General features: G+C 39.0%; 1 protein-coding gene across 2 annotated transcripts in view; it reads left to right on the top strand.

The window, feature by feature from the left end:
• SLC4A4 (solute carrier family 4 member 4) overlaps nucleotides 1-22,287 on the top strand; it is a 1,959,050-nt gene that overhangs the window by 1,698,612 nt on the left and 238,151 nt on the right. For both annotated transcript variants that reach the window (XM_044061142.1, XM_044061141.1), the window contains one exon: nucleotides 10,256-10,447. In XM_044061142.1, coding sequence (XP_043917077.1) covers nucleotides 10,256-10,447 — 192 coding nt within the window. The remainder of the gene's footprint in view (nucleotides 1-10,255; nucleotides 10,448-22,287) is intronic.

Below are 22,287 nucleotides of genomic sequence, written 5' to 3'. Positions count from 1 at the left end.
CAGGTTATGACCACTGGAATGGTTTTAAGGATGTTTGCTTTGCTGCATTCTCAGAACCTTCCAGATTATGTTAAAAATGAGATTTTACATTTTCCCATGGATAGAAATTTAGTGTTTGGCCCTTCTGCTGCAAAGGTGATCAAAAAGTGTGATGAAAGGGGCAAGCTGGTCCAGAGAAATGTTTTTCAGACATCATTTTACAAATTTACCATGGGATTTTCTTTCTTCTCATCCAATTTTGGCAAAAAAGCATAATAAGCCGAATCAACAGAATTCAGAATGAAGAAATAGAAAGGAATTTCCAAAATAGTCTCAAACCTCCCAAAACCAAGGATGTTCCAACAAGTCTGAATGATTATTCAAGAGACTTTGTGACCCCCTCCCACTCTGTCCCTCTTTCTCTGCCAGAAGGTCTGAATCTTCATTTTTCTTATTTGCAACAGATTAGTTCAGACAAATGGATTCTGAAAATCATCAATCAGTCTTACAGATGGCAATAGGAGGACATTCTTCATTTTACAGGAGGTCATTCATCATCCTGCAAATCAGTCTGGTTTGTTTCCACCTGCTCTTTATCACATGCTGTCCCAAGGAGTGAAAAAACAAGTTCTCTTTCTCCAGGTAGGAAAGAGGTTTTGTCCAAGGATGTTCCTAGTCCCAAAGAAAGAAAATTCTTGGAGACCACTTCTGGACCATTCTTTCTTAAACCTTTTTGTGATAGTGCCCAAAATCAAAATAATATCAGTGCTCTTCCTCTTTCAAGTTTCCTGGTAACACTAGAGTTAAAAGACACATTACATTCCTATTCATCCAGACTTCAGGCATTTTTTAAGGTTGTGTACATCTGGATCACATTATTAGTTCTCTGCCTTACCTTTTACACTATCCACTGCACCTAGAGTGTTCACAAAGTGTCTAGCTCCAGTTATAGCTCATTGCAGGCTACAGGGTTTCCAAAATTGTCTTTATTTAGATGAATAGTATATCCTTGCAGAGTCTTTTTCAAAATGTCAGGAATCTGTGTCTTGGGTGAGAGATCTCTCGCACAAGCTAGAATTTTAAGAGAACATTCAAAAGTCTTTCTTAACTCCCTCACACAGGATTGTGTTCCTCAGATATCAACTAGACTCCTCAGTTCAAAGAGTTTTTCTTCCACAGGAGAAAAGAAATAGATCTTTATTTAGATCTATTTCTAAAGTTTTCCACTCAGACTTCAGTCACTGTGAGAGAATACTTCCGGCTTTTGGGTCTCATGGCATCTACGATTCTCATGATACCCCTGGCATGACTCAACATGAAAATTCCTTCAGTGCAAAATTGTGTGGCAGACAAACTTAGCAGGACCATAGCAGACCCTGATGAATGGAAACTCGATCTGGAGTTCTTACAAGATTTAATCCATCTGTAGTGAGTTCCTCAAGTAGACTGCTTTCCCTCCTCTCTGAACAATCAACTGGCAAAATTCTGTTCAGAACTCCATGTAACAAGGCATGGAAGATAAATGTCTTTTCTTTTCTTTGGACAATATTCCTGTATGCCTTTCTACCCTTTCTACTAATATTCAGGGTATTTCAAAAGATTTAGAAGGAATCCCCCCAAAATCATTGTGGTGACCGGTTTCTAGTCCAGGCAATAGTGGTTATCATTTCTTTTGGAAATGGCCAGGGGCAATTACCACAAGCTTCTTCACAGAATGGATCTACTTACATAATAACAGGGGTGTCTGATACATCCCAACATCAGTTATGTTCAGTAGACTGCCTGTATGATAGGGTATTAATTCCTTTTAGGCACCTGTTTTCTGAGGATGTGCAGCAGGAACTAATGGAGGCAAGAAAGCCTGCTACTAGGAAATCATATATTAGCAAATGGGAAAGGTTTCCTAATTTGTGCCAACAACATAACCAGCACCCATTCAGGGATAGTTGTTCTCTTATTTTACAATATTTGTGTGAGTTACTACTATCCTATGGCGTTTTTATTCCTCTATCAAGATTAATTTATTGACCATTTCAGCATGTCTGCCCATGGATCCTCCTCTTTTAAGGAAGTCACATGTCAAAATGTTATTGAAAGAGGATTTGCATAAGAAACCTCCACGTAAACTGGTGGCCCCTTCTTGGGATCTTAATTATGTGTTAGAGAAACTAACACTCACTCCGTTTGAACCAGTTAATCTGACTTGACTGACTTGGGGTTCTTAACATGGAAAACAGTTGTATTGATTGCTCTGACCTCTGCAAAAAGGGTATCTGAGTTGCAGACTCTTAAGTCAACCGCACCTCATTTTCTACAAGACATGGTTTCTTTGAGACATAATCCGCCTTTTATGCTGAAAGTGGCATCCGAGTTTACTTTTAGTCAAACTATCCACCTCTCTGTTTTTTTTTCCTGAACTTTAAAATAAGGGAAAAAGGATACTCCATACTTTGAATGTCTGTAGGCAACTAAGGTACTATCTTGACATAACTAAATGTTTCAGATCTTCAGATCAATTGTTCACTTCCTGTGAAGTTAAAAAAAAATAAAACTGACAACCAGTGTCAAAACAGACTATTTGCAAATAGTTGTCTAGGGCTATTACCTTTTGTAGTACTCACCATGACAACTCTATTCCAGGCATGGTCAAGGCCCATTCTACAAGGACCTTGGCTTCTTCTATGGCGTTTTGGAAAGGATTGTATTCTAGAAGTATTCTAGAAGCTGCTACTTGGTTATGTACACATACTTTAAAGTACTGTAAAGCTGGATTCCTTGTCTAGGTCTTGATTATAGTTTACAAGGACCATTCTCCTGGGGTTCCTGGACCTTTCTCCTTCCACCCCCAAATACAGTTATGTATAGTAATCTATCCATATAGCTAAGGCTACTACAACAGTGATCAATATGAAGAACATAGTACAGTTGTGTAAGTTGAACTTTCCATAACAGTAGATATTCAAATGATCACTGCTGCAGTAGCTGATCCCTTCCTTTGGTCAGTTCTGTTTTATGCCAGGGTGTGGACATTTATTTTTTGCTATTCCTAACCTTGTACGTTCAGGTCTCAGCCACCCTCTCTCTGCTGGCAGGAAAGCTCCGAAGGGCTTTGCTCCCAAACTTGTCTTTTAGTCAGCTCAGCTGAAGCTGCTTGACAATTTGGGTGTGTGGAACATGCCCTAAACTTAGAAAGCTGGCTGGATGTCACATCCTTGGCAGGATATAACCCATATAGCTAAAGCTACTGCAGCAGTAATCATAGAAACATTTACTGTTATGGTAAATTCAACTTGCACAACTGTACTGTCTCAAATACTGCTTGTTCAAATATGCATTAATAATCCAAAACCATTCTACATACAAAGTATTACATGATTTCATCTTGAAGCTTACACAATGGAAACACAATTGTATTGATATTTGACCTCTGTCTAGTGCAGGTAAAGATAAATTAATTGTTCATGTAATATTGAATTATATTATAAATTTCATGTTTTTCTAAATATCTTGGCAATGAAATAGCAGAGGCTAAATTGCTTAGTCTCATATGAAAGCTGTCAGCTGGGTGAACAAAATGCTCCTTATAGTATGTGTGTAACTTGAGCGGTTGCTGAGATACTCTTAAGTGGTTTACAAAATATTACAGACTTAATATTTACTGTGTTTGCCATTGGAAGGAATCAGTTAACAGCAAGAAGAATGTTGTTTAGCAACCTTTATTGTATTTACTTATCTTTTATTGACTAGGTTAGTCCCAATAAGCAAGTGGCCTCTTTTTCAGAAGAGCTGTGGCAGTATTTACATTACAGGGAAATTTGGCCAGGGCATTAGGAGAAATGCCCCTACTCTTTTTAATAGGTGCTATGTGATCTTTTACATCCACCAGACCTACCTCCAACTCAAGCAAATGGACTTCATTTTAACATCTACTCCAAAGTCTGACACATTTAGGAGTGCAGCACTCCTCTTACCTTGCATTGCAGTGTCAGCACCCAAAGTCTGACACATTTAGGAGTGTAGCACTCCTCTTACCTTGCATTGCAGTGTCAGCACCCAAAGTCTGACACATTTAGGAGTGCAGCACTCCTCTTACCTTGCATTGCAGTGTCAGCACCCAAAGTCTGACACATTTAGGAGTGCAGCACTCCTCTTACCTTGCATTGCAGTGTCAGCACCCAAAGTCTGACACATTTAGGAGTGCAGCACTCCTCTTACCTTGCATTGCAGTGTCAGCACCCAAAGTCTGACACATTTAGGAGTGCAGCACTCCTCTTACCTTGCATTGCAGTGTCAGCACCCAAAGTCTGACACATTTAGGAGTGCAGCACTCCTCTTACCTTGCATTGCAGTGTCAGCACCCAAAGTCTGACACATTTAGGAGTGCAGCACTCCTCTTACCTTGCATTGCAGTGTCAGCACCCAAAGTCTGACACATTTAGGAGTGCAGCACTCCTCTTACCTTGCATTGCAGTGTCAGCACCCAAAGTCTGACACATTTAGGAGTGCAGCACTCCTCTTACCTTGCATTGCAGTGTCAGCACCCAAAGTCTGACACATTTAGGAGTGCAGCACTCCTCTTACCTTGCATTGCAGTGTCAGCACCCAAAGTCTGACACATTTAGGAGTGCAGCACTCCTCTTACCTTGCATTGCAGTGTCAGCACCCAAAGTCTGACACATTTAGGAGTGCAGCACTCCTCTTACCTTGCATTGCAGTGTCAGCACCCAAAGTCTGACACATTTAGGAGTGCAGCACTCCTCTTACCTTTGCATTGCAGTGTCAGCACCCAAAGTCTGACACATTTAGGAGTGCAGCACTCCTCTTACCTTGCATTGCAGTGTCAGCACCCAACGTCTGACACATTTAGGAGTGCAGCACTCCTCTTACCTTGCATTGCAGTGTCAGCACCCAAAGATTACACATTCAGGAGAGCAGCAACCCACTTATGCAGCACTGAAGTGCCAACAACTGATCTTCCATGTGAGGGAATAGAAGCCATGGCTTCCTACAGCAAAAGCAAGTGTGTTACCTGTTGTGCCACTGACATTGCTGTACCTACCCTCCCATTAAGCATTACAGAGAAAGGAAGATTGAAGTCCGCAATATGGGATTCCCTTGTACTAGACAAATAAAACAGCAGATGTTTTTTTGTCAAATGTAGAAAATTTAGTTAAGCAGAAAGACAGGAGCACAGGATGAGAAATTTCACACTGAGTAGATATATGCCTAAGTGACATATTTCTTCTGGTTTTAAACAGTAAGCCTTTTAATGACCATTTACACCTGGTAAAAGTGAAAGAGCCTTATTTTTTGAATAGTTAGGCATCTGGCAGTGATGGAAGGCATTGATAGTAACTCATTGAACCATGTACATTCAAACTGGCAATTACCTAAACTGGCCAATATTGGTCAGTGCACTACCTCTGTAAACATATATAAATAAATAAACACAGGAGGAAGCAAGTCAACAATGGTCAATGTCAACATTCATAAAATGAAAAACAAGCGTTTTTGCATGGGGGCAAAGTCCCCTATATCTCCCGTATGGGACTCTACTCTGAAATCCCACACAACTCTCAGAATAGTAACTCTAAGATTTTGCAGCTTTGGGGGGTAAGGGGTAGTTTCTTATCCTACAAATCTGTGTTTTCACTCAAAGCACTGCCCACTCTTTGAATTGGAAGTAGACTAAAACTAATCAGCATATCCTGCTGCGTTAGCATGCATATCCAGAAACATTTGTTTTCCTGGTATACGTAGTAGGGTGATGTGGTTGTTAAACAGTCTCTTGGTCTGAATGTGTGCCATGCTTATGCTAAAGCATTAAAATATTATAGTTTTACAGCTTTAACTGGAGTGTTACTCACACCTGAGGCCAAAATAACCCAGCCTACGCCTTCATCATCCAGTGCTGTGTTGCAGCAGGGTCAGTATGATCGTGAGAGGCGGTCAGGGGAAGTTTGCAAAAAATTTTGTTTTCCTAGTAACATTTGTCAAATCTGAATAAACCAGTGTTTTCAATGGCTACAAACATCAATGCTAAATAATGCTTATCCAAGGCCATTGTCGAGATGTTAGCCTCTGAACGCCTCTATTCTCCATTAATCTGATCATAGGTGCAGTAACCTGATGGATGTTATTTTCTTTGCAAAACTTGTTTGTTGGCCATTGCTGTCTACTCGTTCTTCTGTCTTATTCACTCTCATTTCTTATGCCTGTCTAGTAGGCAAAACCTTGGAAAATTCCAGGATGATAACAGAATTGCATACATGCGCAAAAACAGAATGAACTATGTACATTTACTGAACCGAATGGATTTTTTTCTGGATGCCCATATATAATTCTTTGATTGCCAAATGGTTTAATGTCTATATATTTCCAACCATGTATTACAATATCTGATAAATTCGCAGACTTTGTTTAATAATAATCTGTTTAATAAGAAGCACCACATTATTATTAATTTTATTAATTTTATCTAAAGTGCATAAGGTTTAAATTATTAGGACATTTAGTAAGTACCACACTGATAAGGATGGGGGAAGGGATTTGAATTTGTTAACATACATACCATTACACTTTGTTTTACAACTAAATAAACCACTCCCATACCCGATAACAGGTATATTAGAAAGTTTGAGATGAAACCATCATTCTGTTTATTTTTTATTTTGTTTGGATCTCTTGTCTGTGTGCTTAATAAAGGATTTTCGACTAAAAATAGACTGTCTACCCTGCTTGGAGTACTTCTGAATACCTAACAGAGATAATAATTCTGTATAATATTAATACTATTTCAAAATAAGTACTTATTTTTTGTTATAGGATATTTTCAAGTCATACTTCTACTACCAGTTTCTGACTGATGTCCTTCAAGAATGCAACTGCAGTCATAACATGTGGGTTGTCCTGCCTCAGGCAGCCCTCGGTCAGCCGGATTCCAAAGTCTGGGTCCGACGTCGGCTGATGTCGCATTTCTCTCTGACGTCAGAGCGGCTGGAGTACATAAGCATCAGCCGACGCCATTTTCTCCAGTCTTTCTTGCCTCGCGGTGCCCGAAGCAGAAGCAGTTCGCAAGTGCCGGTCGGTCAGCTCCTGTATTCTACGATACCGAAGTCATCAAAAAAGCTAAGTACCCCATTCTGTTTGATTAACTAGACATAAAGGAATCGAAACACTTACACACACAGAGGAAAAATCAAATTAATCACTAATTAAGGATTTAAAAACCAGACTGTTCAGTGAAAAGCCTAATAGCAAATCTAAAACTCACATACTTTGTCCACATGATGTGAAAACAGGATTCACTAGAGAAAGCAATGATGCTGGGATGATTGAAGGCAGAAGAAGAAGAGGAAGACAGAGGCTAAAATAGATTGACAGCATTACTGCAGCAATGAATATGAATTTGTAAGAAGTAAAAGAAATGTGTTTTGACAGAATGACTTGGCGCACTAAAGTCCTTAAAGTCATGAAGAGCTAGGTGTGGCTAAACAGAAACAACGATTCTTGCCTGCAGAGATGTACTAGCTGACAATCTTATGCCACTGCAGATCACACTGTTGGCAGGATGTTTTTACAGTTCAGTAGCTTTATAGTACAAGCATGACATTTTTATAGTACACCATCTGACTGTGCTACTGCAGCACCTGACATTATGGGCATGCAGCGGACTGTGCTACTGCAGCACCTGACATTATGGACATACATCTGACTGTGCTACTGCAGCATCTGACATTATGAGCATGCATCTGACTGTGCTACGGCAGCACCTGAGATTATGGGCAGGCATCTGACTGCACTACTGCAGCATTATGAGCATGCATCTGACTGTGCTACTACAGCACCTGACATTATGGACATGCATCTGGCTGCACTACTGCAGCATCTGACATTATGGGCATGCATCTGACCTCGCTACTGCAGCATCTGACATTATGGGCATGCATCTGACTTTTGCTACTGCAGCACCTGAGATTATGGGCATGCATCTGACTGCACTACTGCAGCATCTGCATTATGGGCATGCATCTGACTGGGCTACTGCAGCATCTGACATTATGGGCATGCATCTGACTGCGCTACTGCTGCATCTGATATTATGGGCATGCATCTGGCTGTGCCACTGCAGCGCCTGAAATTATGGGCATGGTAATTCTATAGTGTAATCATTCATGATGTTCTCACACTGATGGTATAATGTGTTATTGTTGACATTTGAATCTGCTATTTGTGGAGTTTCAAAGCTGACAGCGAGGGTGCAGTATTCCAGTGGTGCAGCTGCTCATGCACTGACCATGATATTTTTACAGTTCTACAGCTGGCACACTGATTATAGTATTCTTACAGAGCAAAAATGCACACTTTGTTTCATAATCTTATACCATAGCAACCCATACTGCTTGCATAGTATTCATGTAGCAAAGTAGGTCATACTGTGCATATTCTCAGAATGTAGCAGTGCAACGACTTGAACTCTGTGAGGCTGGTACTCCTGCAGAACATCAGCCTGCTCCATGAACATGGTATTTTAACATAGCAGTGACTGACACTTTATTTATTGTTTCTTTACAGTTTCAGTTGACACTGTGTACTATGTATTTTTCTAACAGGACTTCAGCTGACTCTTTGCTAATAAGCTCCTTACAGAAGTTCAGCCAACAAAAAATGCATGGTTGTCTTACAGTATAATTGCCATTGTGACTGCGAATTTTTTTATAGAACTTCAGCTCTAACTTCATCAAAGGCCTTGTTAGACAGCTTCAGCTGACAATGCACTCATGGTTTTCTTACAAATTTCAGCTGGCATTGGTGACATGGTTTTCAACTGACATTATGCTGATGGTTTTCTTACATCGCTTCAAAACACCCTGTGCTTATGATTTCCTTATAGGGCATCAGCTCATATTACATTATATTAAGAAGAAATATATAAACCTGTCTTGTCTACCCTGTAACTGCGTAGCATTCTACACCCCCTTCATTCACTTCTCCTCACCTCTTGTCCACTTGTTCCACGTCTTCTTGAGTGCTTCCATTAAGGCCTTGTCCACAACCTGGATTCTTATTTTCTACAGCAACTATGGAACTATACAAATTCAGACAAACAGATCAGTATAGTAAGCTCAGTGGATCATAATACTTAAAGTAGAAAGAATGACAAATATATTTTTATTTGTTCATTTGTGTTCAGATAAAAGTGGGTTATGCTGCGCAACCAGAATGTGTGTAGAATAATGGGAGTTTGTGGACAGCACACACCAATATGTAGTTAGGAGTGGGAATATGTGACAGTGGCTTGACTGGCAGCCTGATGTCACTGTCAATCAAGAGCTGTGGCAGCAAAGTGGTAGTTAAATGAAAACTTACCCAAATAAGGTCCTTGTTATACCCTGTCCCTGACCCTAATCCTAAAACTCCATCCCTAACCTTAAAGCACCATGCCTGACCCTGATCCTGGAACCCCGTCTCTAACCCTAACCCCCCCCCCACACACACACACACTTAACATTGTGCCATTATCTCTTTAAGTGGGTGGCAACAGCTCATGACCTGTTGCTGCATCTGATCGACAGTAGGTGGCTCTGGCGATAGTGCATTCTGATATGCTCTAATCTATACAGTCACAGAATAATGCATGATTAAGACAAGAAAATCAGCAAACGGTAGTAGTTTAACTAAAAATGCTTTAAAGACTTTTACTGGAAGGTTGCTGTTAATTGTCTTTTATATTAAGTAAGACAGTATTAAAAAGGACTGGGTTAGTAAAGGCTTGGTTGTCATTGCTGCTACAGATAACATTAATATATGCTTGCAGTTGGTACTGATCACAATGTTCTCTTTATAATCTTGTGTTGGGTTATCACTTCTATGATCAAACATGTATGTTACTGAACTTTGGTCTGCTTGACTTCTGAACTTGTTTGTTGTTTCTTCTTAAGAACTATTACCCTGGGAGCACTTTAATTGGCTTGCTTGTCTGAATTTTTTAATCCCATGACTGATATTTTGAAATAAACAATATTCGGATTCTCCAATTGTTTTGATAGTATTTATAGACCCACATGCATGTTGCAATGATAACACATATTTTTACCACTACAGTTTCTGTCTGTAAAAGGTTTATCATCACTAGTAGACTAGCGCAAAAAAGTCATCTCAAAACAGAGCTGCCTGGGTTTGTCTAAAATGTAGCTATTGTATTTAACACATAGAGCAGTAGTCAATTTGTCAAGGCATTGTGATTAACAGCCTTTTATTTTGTCTGTTTTTACAGTTTTACAATAGCAGTTTAAACTGGTCGACTCTGAGCAAAAAACAGTGTGTAAAACATGGTGGCAGCCTCACTGGAAGCAGCTGCAAGTATGTTCCAGACATTGCTCTCATGTCCTTTATTCTCTTCTTTGGAACCTATACCTGTTCAATGACCCTAAAGAAGTTTAAGACGAGCCGCTATTTCCCAACCACAGTAAGTACTTTTGTGCATGACTGCCAAGCATGCTTGTTACATTGTTATTCTTTGCTGGTAAAGATCATTGGCCTGGTCATCCTGAGCCTAGATATATGCTATGTGGTAGAGAAAATGTTTCACTAGCCTTGTTTTACACATTTGTAAGAATTTGTTAGTGCTGTTTTTTGGGTGGCAGAGAGGTATACCCATTAGCATTTCTGTCTTATAATGCTTGGTCTTCTGGTGTAATTGTCGGCTGTGGTGTCCCTTCTACAAAATCTGCATGCCATCCCTATGACCATGTGGGCTTTTATCCAAGTTTCTACTTTCCTCCCACATTTTAAAGATATGCAACTTGGTGAATTAGTGACTCTCTAAGTCACGCAGAGCTATGTGTACAGTGTAAGCATATCTAGGCCTGTTATTCTGTCATATGTCAATAGAGTACCAGGCTGGGCTGTAGTCCCCTTGTGAGCCAAGGAGACTAAAGCAACAGAAAATAGCTAAATGATAGATTTCTCAGAACGAAAATGCATTTATAGAGACAAGATATCATTAGGTTTACAAGTCAATGACACCTCATATAATGAAACCAAACATTCACAAATGAATGCATCAGTTCTTTAAACAATGCATTAGTGAAATATTTAAAAAAATATTATAAGCTTTCCAGCTTGCAGTGTTCAGAATATTTTAATAGCTAAATAAAGTGCAAGTTCATGTCAGGCAAATGAAATCTCATATATGTCCAAAGCTACATTACTGTTTTCTTACTCCTAATTTCTGACTGAAACACTTGTTTATTCGAATGGAGAGGTTGATTTTCGCAGATGTTTCATTTCATCTTTTACTCCTGAGAATGTCCAGTGTTTCACTATAAGATGCAGTCAACATGTTCTCAGCACTTTTTTATACATGAGCTGACCGTTTTCTCACTGGGTCTGTTAATCAGCAGGTGTTCAAAGGTAAAGAAAAACTATGAGAGAGAGAAGAATCATTTAGAAATGATGTCCAAAAAGTGGCAGAGTTATAACAGTACTTTAATCATGACTGTGAAACTTAGAACAGTCAGGTGTGTGATTAAGTCTTATGTAGAACACTTCCCCTTACAAAGGCTGTGAAATGATGACAATCATATTTACCTAACTAACAAAGAATGGTTGTCAAAGAGTTGAAAATATAGGTAAAGCAAATATTCACTCTTGCTGAAATGTGTCATGATTCATACTGTGGCATGTGAAACAGCACATTTTTTCAGTCCGAGCCTGAAAAACAGGTTAACATAATACATTCTGAGTATTCATGGGGATTTATGTATTTTCTTTAATTGCAAATGATTAGATTATCTTTCCACTCTTAGTCTCCACCCATAATTATTGGTGACCTTATTATGAACATGTTACTCCTAATACCTCTAGTGTTACTGAGTCATAAAAACATGTTCAGATAGACTTGAGCATGTTGCCAGCAAAATGTTATTCTAAGCGGGTGTGAACATGTTGCATATTAAGTCTCACACACACACACACACACACACACACACACACACACACACACACACACACACACACACACACACACATGCACACACTCACACACACATTATAGCAATAACCCATGGCTGGGTGTGGGTAATGCTGAATTTATCCATGGCTGGTGTGGTTTGGTTATGAAGGTGAAACCAGAGTGACCAAACAAAGTCAGCCATGGGTAAATCCAACATTACCCACACCCAGCCTTGGGTTATTGCTATTATACAATGACATTATTTAAGAAAATATTTCTTACTTTTCCTTAAATGATGTCCTTGTATAATGGCACCATGCTGCTCTTCCATGTTTTTCCCTGGTATCCTGGGGAGTTCTTGATGCTTATGAGACTTTTGTTCACTTGCTTATGCGGTACATCAGTGCTGTGTAAAGGAAGCAACAGAGAAAGGATGATCTTCATTGCTTTTTTTTGTTGTTGTTTTTAATAAAAAAAAAATAAATTGGGAGACTTTCAATGTATGGGAGAGACGGACAGAGAAAACAGAAAGATAATCAGGTCTGTTTCTCTAGTTTTGCATAATATACCTGTATTTTATTTATTTTTATTTTTTATTTATTTAACATTTGTTGACCGGAAAAATCTGACTAGGACAGATGCATGTCTTTGGAATGATAATCCTTGTATTTTTTTTCTCTGTCCCGTCTGTCTCATTCTTTTGAAGTCTATGGTTTTTGGAAGTTTATTTTATTTAAATTTTAAAAAGTATAGTTTCCATACCATGTATTAATAGAAGAAAGTCTGGGTGACCTGACTTTTTTGCATTGGTATATGCTCAGTTTACAATGGACATGCTGGTTGGGCTGACCAATCAGTGTGCTCATATTTGAATGTTAATTACCAGTCATTGTATAATCTTAAATAATCCACTACTAGAGTTTCAATTCACAAGCAGTTCGATGAATAGGGAACTTGATTCCATTGTGAAGGTCCACCTAGAAAGATGTAGGTTTCTTCTGGCAAAATGGCTTGCTTCTTCTGAGGCAGGTACCAGTTTCATTTTATGAATTAACCATAATGGTTTTGTAGTGCATGGACTGCCCTGATTATGATCCAAAACTGGAGAAAAAAATTAACTTTATTATTTCCTTGGCTCATGGCTGAATGCCAAAAGAGGTTTGGGAACAAACCAATTTGTCCAGGGACCTCTTCGGGTGTGGGTCAGGGAGGAATAGTAATGGGAGTTAAGATGGTAGGGGAAGTAAGTTAGTTAGTGTGGTGGGGATGAAAGCATTAAATTGGGAAAGTACAAGGGTTGGGGAGGAAATGAGGTAAGTGCAAGGAGGGGCTTAACTGATTTTGTGTGAATGTAACTGGGTTAGGAATCAGATTTTGCCGTGAACTTGTGTTATGCCCGAGACAACCTGTAGGTATTCCTGGAGAACAGGTAGGCCTCGGGTTTCTGGTTAATGGGTTGTAGGAGACAGGTGGTTTGTATATGTAAGATATATCTATATATATATATATATATATATATATATATATATATATATATATATATATATGGGTTCCCTTCAGAATTTGGAATTCCCAATACCTTGAATTTCATATGTTCGAGACCATATGATCGAAGTTTTGGAATTTTTAATTTCTGAACAGAGATCTGCATACAGCACAGAATGGAAAATTCTCCCTTTTCTTCACTGTAGTGCGATCTCGGAGTTGGTATATTTAAATAGTTGGGGTAGGGGGTGCAGAGGGGCTTGCCCCCCTGCAAAAACTTTGAGGGACATGGTTTTGTGTTCCTTTTGGATTTATTTCAGAGTTTCGATGTTCTGAAACTTTGAACATATGGTCTCTACCATATGAAATTTGAAATTTTGGGAATTTGAAATTCTGAAGTGAATCTATATATATAAATAAATAAATATATATATATATATATATATATATATATATATATATATATATATATATATATGTATATACATATATAAATCTGTATAGCTATAGATAGATATAGGTATATATTCCTCATTCAGGAATAGATTAGATGATGGGCCACTGTTGTTTTTGCTAGGTCTGTGGCTTTAGTATATGAGTTATGGCTGTAGGGGGCATGGGTTTAGCAAAGCTAGGTAGTCCAGGGATAGGGGGTGGGCCACTGTTGTTTTATCTAGGTTAAGTTATATTAAAACAGAGAAATAAAAAAACAAAAAACAAAAAAAAAAGAGAGAGAAAGAGAGGAACAAAAGAGGAGAAACAGTACCACATTTGACAGTTTTATGAGGCTATATAAATAAATAAGATAAAACAGTCTGACCACCACACAAAGGCAACCGGATTAAAAAAAATAATTTATTAAAATAAGGTAAGTGCTTTCACTACTATCTATAGCTTCATTAGACCATTTACAAATACAAGTTAAATCCACCTTTTAAACTCCGTATCCAGGTAATTAAAAATCAAAGACCAATCACAATCAAGCATTCTAACACACCTCTTTAAATGTGCAATTCAAAAATGCAGCCAAAAACTATCTAAATAAAAACATTAATATGAAATAAGACATTTTATATATTCTAAATGAAGCATACTGCAAAGTAATAAAATTAAATCAAATCAATGTGTCAACCCCCTGAGTTTTTAACACAGGCTTCAAAGACACTCCTGTTCAAACCAGGTAAAATGTCTGCTTTAACCTTAACTCAGAACATTCCATTCTGGTTTTAACATCACCCTTTCTTAATTCTACTTTCATCACTTCTAAAACTGTGAATCTAATACATGTTCTGAACCATTATCTATAACATGTTTAGCTAAAGCACTACACTCATCTAATTTCTTAATATAATTAATGTGTTCAAGTATTCTCTCTTTAAAACTATGATTTGTCTTGCTACATAGCAGGCTTGACAGAGAACAAATTCAGCATTATAAATAACGTATTTTATCTTACAGTCTGCATAAAAATCAAACTCAATCCTACATTTGGTGACAAGACATATAATAAAACTAGTTGACCACACAGATGCATATGCTGAACAGCCTCTACAAGGAAAGCTGCCTAAATGTCCAGAACTTACGTTACTCATGCTATTAAAATTCCTATAGCACAATTGATGCTTAAGAGATTTATTATTCCTAAATGCAAACTTCGGTCTAGAACCTACTACATGACTTCTTCATTGGCCGATAATATTGGCTAGCATTTTTTGATAATATTACATATTTCTGTAGTGCCACTGGAATGGGTTAAAAGTAGTGGTAACTGGTCCTCTTGCTGTCTATTAATATCATTATCAGGACTAAAACTATGTTCACTAAAATAAAGTTTTGCAATGAGACAATACGAATTGACTCATACATTCAATTTCGGAGGCAGAATAACCTCTAGAAACAAACCTGTCTGAAGTTGTAGCAAGAGCTGGCTCACCTAATGTATCATTACTATGTAAACGCATTTCTCTTAACAAATGACCTTTAACAGCATTCTTTCAAACGTGCCTAGGATGCATACTATTTATTTTATTTATTTATTTTACAATTGTTGACCGGGCTAGTCTAACTGTGTATATGTCCATTTTCAGTAGAGGCCCAGGGAGATAAGCTCCAATAAAGAGATAATATTAGCAACATTAGTACAATAAATATTAAGACCAGGAATGCAATTTTTTTATATATAGTGTTGTATTGAGGTTACTAACATATTAAAAAAGAAAGAAACATGTAAATGTTTGTAAGGATGTGTCTATACAGTTGATAACTTACGAAGCCAGTTTATACTCAGTAGAGGTTCCCTATAAAGACTAAGTCAAGACAGACTTAAGTAGCTTAGAGATCCTGTTCTCTGAGGTTCATGAAGGAGGTAGACAGAGAGCAGCAGTAGTGAGATAAGTAAGCAGTGACCATAGCAGGAGGGCTTATTATCTGGGTTAGTGCATGGGCGGAGCCAGTGAGAATTCAGGTAAACTTTAAGTTGCTTTTTGAAAAGTAGTGTTGAGGGAAGAGATGAGAGTTCACTGGGAAGTAAGTTCCATGTTTTCCCCACGGTGTTAGAAAAACAGTGAGTCTCCAGCCTTATTGTTGGATTTATGAATGGATACAAGTAATTTAGTTGCAGAGCATAGGCTTGCAAGATTTTTGTAAGGGGTGATAAGGCTAGTGAGTGTTGGAGTATTGCTAGGATGATGAAGGGTCTTGTGGGCAATAATAAGTTGGAGAAACTGAAGTTTATTATGAAGTTCCAGCCAACCTAGCTGTTTTAGATTGTGACAATGGTGGGTTCTAAATGGGGAGCCTGTGGCAAATCTGTCAATATTATTATAGGAGGTTGCCAGTTTGTTGAGGTTAGTTTTGGATAGATTGGTATAAATGGGTGAGGCATAGAGGAAAGTGTAGATAAGATGGGTGTGGGTAATAGTAGTTCTAGCTGTCAGAGTAAGGAAGGGTTTAGTCCTATAGAGGGTACCTAGTTTTCTATTTACTGTTTGTATTGCAGAGTTAATGTGTGTGTCAAAGTTAAGGTTGTGGTCAGTTATAACTCCTACGACTTTTGTGGTTGGGTCAGTAGTTATGGCAGTAACATTATTAGAAGAAATTGTTGTTTATTGGGGGACTTTTGCATTGGAGTAAAGAGCAATAGTTTTGTTTTTTAGGGTTCAGTCTCCTTTTCCATGCTCTTGACTGGGTTTGGGATTTGTTGGTGGTGGTGGCATACTAGAATTTTATGAGGCTGTAGGTTCAACAAGAGACTTATGTGTCATAAAGAGTGGCTGTTATCGTTGGTGGTTGGTTTAGCGCATTTCTTTAGTGAGGAGCTCCATTTCCATGCTTTTGATTGGGTTTGGGATTTGTTGTTGGTGATGGTAAGCTACCTCGGCCATTTTTAATGTATTTCCTTCAGCCAAAGCTCAAATGACTTTTTGTGGGCTCCGAGCAAGGTAGAGTAACGGCGGCCACAGCTCATGTGCTGTGTGGCACTAGCTGTCTGTGGAGCATGACTGTACTTTTCATCTGTACAGCTTTTCACAGAAGGTCAGATGTTGCCTCATGTTTTGACCTTCTGCTGGTATACTTGTGGCTTTCTAGCAAAACATTAACAAATCTTGGAGGACTGAATAAGAGAAATAATGACGGCATTGAAAATGCAGACTTCACAGCCCTGATGAGTCAGTGCATAGGAGGGCTGTCCCCCTGTGGGGGACTGGGACAAGTTTAATTATTCCTTCTTTAATGCATATGTGACATTTTTTATTCAAATAGTTCTGGCTTATGTGTTTCAGCCCCGGTTCTTCTAACAGCTTTCTAAGTTATAACAACAATATTTGAGATGTCCTTACTTGGGGTTTTCGTTCCCGTATTATTTCAGGTTTTATCCAGCTTTCTGGCACTGAAGAGTCAAGATGTATAGTCTGTTTTTCATAAAATTGTGGTTTTCTGGAAAATCATTGGGAAAATCATTTAGGGTTGAAATCAAAAAATATTGACAGGCATTTGAGTTTCAGACTTTGCTGGCTTAAATGTTTCAGCCCCGGTTCTTCTAGCAGCTTTTTAAGTTATAAGAGCAATATTTAAGGTGCTCTTAGTTTGGGCTTTTGTTCCCCTATTATTTCAGTTTTTTTCTGGCTTTCTGGCACTGAAGGGTCAAGAGGTGTGGTCTGTTTCTCATAAAATTTGGTTTTCTGGAAAATTGTTGGCAAAATCATTGAGGGTTGAAATCAGCAAATAGTGCCAGGCATTTGAGTTTCAGACTTAATTCCCTGAGAAAATTCATGCTAATGCAAAACCTCTTACTCTAAGTCTGTAAGAGCAATACATTAAGGTGTTCTTATTTTTGGGAAATAGGATTAAACAATTATAGTCAGCTATGGCATTGTTTGTGCTGTGGCATTTTGTTGTCTGCCCTTTGGGCGTGTGTTCTGTGTGATTGCTTGGTGTTCAGGTGAAGAGTTGTTTGTTGCGGCAGTGGTGATGGTGTAGTGGGAAAGGTGAGCAATGTAGTAACATCAGGTGCTTAGTTATGCTAGGGTGCTATTGATATTATGGGGAAGTTTTGATTTTGGAGCTCGCTTTATGTGAGCAGAGTGTTGTACAAAGGAGGCTTTCTTCAGTGTAGTTAATGAGACAAGAGAAAGAGAAAAGTGTAAGAGTGACTTACAGGGAATAGGTAGTGTGGTACAGCTGCAAGATTTGTTTTGTACTGGGTACGGGTTCCTGGTGCAGGGGGGGTTTGGCAGTTGTACATCACAGCTTTCCAGAATTTTGCTGGTTGCCTCAATTTTACTGGGTGTCTCAGCTTTAAGATTTGAACTGTAAGAATGAAGAAAAAGAAGGGTGTGGCTTGGAAGATGAGTATACTTAGTCATAAGGCACACGGTTGTCAATCAGGCATTTGAAAACAATTGTGTGTTTCCTTGTGCATACAACTCTTTTGGATTTGATGAAAACTGACTGGTGGAAAGAATAAACTCAGCCAAGGAAACAAACAGCAAATGGATCTAGGGTGTATGGTTGTGGGCAGCTCATCTTCCTTTTTGCTCACTAAGCAAAACTTATTTTTTTCTGTTTATCAGGACCATTTTGTGATCAAATTGGAAATATTTTAACAGTGTAGTCCATGTTTTATTCTTGGCTATAGGGTACTATCTTTAAGAATGCAGAAGAAAAAACAAGTATGTCACCCTTGGTGGTGTTCTGGGTGTGGAGGATTATCTGTTATTGTTGCTGGCAGGTCAGAACCAAAATAAAAATATAAAACATGTTATAGAAGACTGGATTTCACACTCCTTTCTTGACCATTGAGTGTTTCCTTGGTGTTGATGATGGGTAGGATCAGCTACAAATGTCAGAGAGCTGCTTATGACTGTCCTATTGGATTCTTTGCTGCAAACAGTCAAGGTGGTAAGTAATAACTTTTTTTCTTTCAGAGTAAGCTGTTTTATTAGGTCAAAATTTTCCAGGCAGATAACCCATTGCACATTGATTTACTAGTTAAAGGCTGTACAATTTAAACAAACTTAATGGGTGTACTCCATCCTTATGGCTTTGTTAACCAAATGAAACCGTTTGACTGACAGAAAAGGTTCCTACAGCTTTTGGTGCCAAAAATAAGTGGTGCAAATTTCAATGTGTCTGTTTGTTTAAATTTCATGCCTCATAGTTTCAGTCTACTTCAGAAACACTGCTAGACATTCGAAGCTCAGATATGCCTCCTGAGAACATTCATGGTATTATGAAACCTGTTCGTCTATCAAGGTTTTAGTTGCAGCTGATATTTAAAATCATCTGTAGGTGGGTCTTTGGTTGAAGGGGGGATCTCCATTATTTGGGAGATATGGAAGCAACACAGGCCAGCATGCTGGAATGTAAGGTGCCTGGAATAACATTTTTTTTTCATTCATAGAATTTACAGTTGTTTTTTATTTTGCAGATGGGCCAGCCACTGGAGCAGTGCGCAGTGAGGTCACAGAGGGTGGAAGCACAGAGTTTGCATCACTCAATGGCCCGAAGGAAGGGGACTCGACAGGTGATGGATGTTGGTGTGGTGGATGTTCCAGTCACTGGAGCATTGTGCAGTGAGATCAATGATACATTTTTTTGGTGCTCATTCAGACATGTCAGTGTTGATGCAGTTTGGGAGTAGTGTGGGGACAGGTGAGGATCACATAATCAGGGCAGTGTGAAACAGGTTTTTGTTTGATTATGGGGTGTTTTGTGTTGTCCACTAGTGAGATGGAGTCAGAACAGCAGGAGGATGGGTCTGACTTTGGGATCTGATCAGGTGTTTGGTTAGCTAAGCCGGCCCCAAGGCGAGGGAGGGGTGGTCTTTTGACCCCACCCCTATCACTTTAGTTAAAGGAAAGATCTGGAAGGGAGAGTATGTCAATGTTTTGAATTAATCAATGTGGACGGAGTTCAAAGTCTGATAATCAGAAGCCACAAACAGTAAAGCTGTTGGCAGCTTTGGGGCAGAGTAAGATAGGTAGAATGTAGCCTAGAACATGGGACAACTAGGGTTGGCTTCACTTATTACATGGCAGCTTGGTTGGAGAAGGATACTGCCTTACTTTGCCACTTGTGGCATATTCTCTTATGATCTGTGAGGTACAGCGTCTGTGGGTGGGGGATGCCTGGTTCTGGAGGGGAATTATGTGAATGATATTATTTTGGGAGATGATGCAAAAGTCATCTTTGCATGATGTACTGCAGATCATTCGGGAGCTTATGCACCCATAGTTGATTAAAGTAAATACTGAATGCATTTTTTGTTTATTACTGGTTAAGCAGGAAGAGTGGCCAAGGTTTGGGCATGGTAGGTGGGTTAAAGTTTTACTTTGACAAGGCTATGCTGATGGGATGCTCTGTGGCATGTGCTACTTTGAGAGTCTTAGGACTGCTCTCCATTGCAGTGGGCAGCCAGAAGGTGGTACATTATTTGGATGACTTTTTAAGAGTAAGTGAAGGGCTTGATGGAGAACTGGGAGGTATGTGGGTGTTTTTGGGGATGTGTGACTAACTGGGGGTTCCACTGGTTAAGTAAAAGTTAGAAGGCCCAAGCAAGGCATTGTTTGTATAGGATTGCTAGTGGATGAAGGTCATGTTTGTTTGGTTTACCAGATGAGAAGGTAACATGCTGAAAGAAGATTTGCTGGGTGAAATTCAAGGACAAGGTGCGGATTAAGTATGTTCTTGAACTCGTTGGGCTCCTGAATTTTGCATGTTGGGAAGTTAACTTGGGTCATTTCTTTTGTTGGTCTGTGGCCTTCTTTATTGAATGAGGGGAAAGCAAACATCACTGATCAAGGGTTAATAAGTTGGTGTTTAGCACTGTGGTTGTCTTTTTGGAGCAGTTTAAAGGTATGACTTTTGGCAGGCAGATTAGGTTGTCAAGCGGATTTATAATCATTTACAGATGTGGCAGGAAGTAATGGGATGGGGGCATATTTTGGGAGGAATGGTTTGTGGCTCATTGGCTGGCAAGATGGAATGGTGATTAGAAGAGGGATGTTGCTTGTTTTGAGTTAGTGCGAATTTGACTGGTGTTAAAGGTCTAGTAAGAGATGTTGCAGGGAAAATGGTTAATTTTCATTTGGGCAAGTTGGCAGTGGTACAAGCTGATGATGTTGTCAGACAATGTGTGTCATGTTTGCCTGGAATAATTAGATACTTGGTTCAGGAGTATTCGGCAGCTTTTAAAAGGAAGGGATGTGGTAGGGCATTGCAAGGTTTTGATAAATTGTGTTGCAGCTGCCTGAGGAAGGAGGAGTTTGGTCAGAAGAATTGTGGTTGAAATATTTAATTCAGGCTTGGGAACAAGGTAAGGCAGTTCAGTCAGTCAAGGTGGACTTAGTTGTGATTTGTGTATTTGCAAGGGTGGAAGGGTTATGAGATTTTACAAAATCTTGAACTGTGGTTTGTATGTTGAAGGGTTGTAGTAGGATTGATAGTGTGAAGACTGATGGCTAATGTAATAATAGGTTGTGTCCGGTGGGTGGAGTTAAGAGGTTGCTGTGGTTGTATGTTGGGAGTCCTCAGGACTTTGTTTTGATCAGTAGGGGGCAAGGTGATGACGTGTAATCAGTTTGTATATATGATGGTGAGAGGGAGGGAAGATCAGTTAAAGTTGTTAAGATGGTGGGTTGTTGGCCATCAAATGCTTATGTCTTATATTATATAGCTGGATATGGTTCTGTCGTAGTACTGAATTAATTTTCTTGTATTAGGAAAGGAAAGTTCATTTTGGTTATTCTTACATCCATTAAATGGCAAAGGGGGCTGTAGCTAGGATGGATGGCACACAATTGGGTTGTATTGTTTCGTGTGACATTGGGCTCCTTAGAGTCCTTGTGGAACATTGGGCAGGTAATGATCTGGGAATAATTAAGAAGCTAGAGTTGGTAGTTAGGTTCAGTCAGAGTCTGTTATTTTAAAAAGGTTATACTCAGGTTTGTGCGTTGTGTGATTGGAGGTGGTACCACAGTTATTGGCTTTGGAATGGATTCAGTAAGTAAAGGATGCTGCTTATTTGGTTAGGGTGAGCGAGGTTACGCTGCCCTAGTAAATGGCTATATGGATGTTCATGATGTGATTAGTAAATTAAATATTGTTCAATATATGTTTATGGATGTTCAATAAAGGTCATCAAATATCATTTGGCGTGGTGTGTTATTGAAGGGGGCTGGAACAACAGCATTTTAAGTGTGCTTAACAGAAGTTTAAGGGCACCTGAGTGCTATTAAGATAATGTCTCACTCTAGGGACTGAGGAAGAGACTACTGGCTGGCAAACAACAGCTGCAGAAGGTAAAACAGCATTTAAAAGCTGTTAGATATTCACTCTGCTACACTTATAAATAGGAAGTGTGGCAG

Source organism: Protopterus annectens, chromosome 2.part0, assembly GCF_019279795.1.
Source record: "Protopterus annectens isolate FY-2018-M chromosome 2.part0, PAN1.0, whole genome shotgun sequence".
Classification (NCBI taxonomy): Eukaryota; Metazoa; Chordata; order Ceratodontiformes; family Protopteridae; genus Protopterus; species Protopterus annectens.
This window is presented reverse-complemented; position numbering and strand designations above follow the sequence as displayed.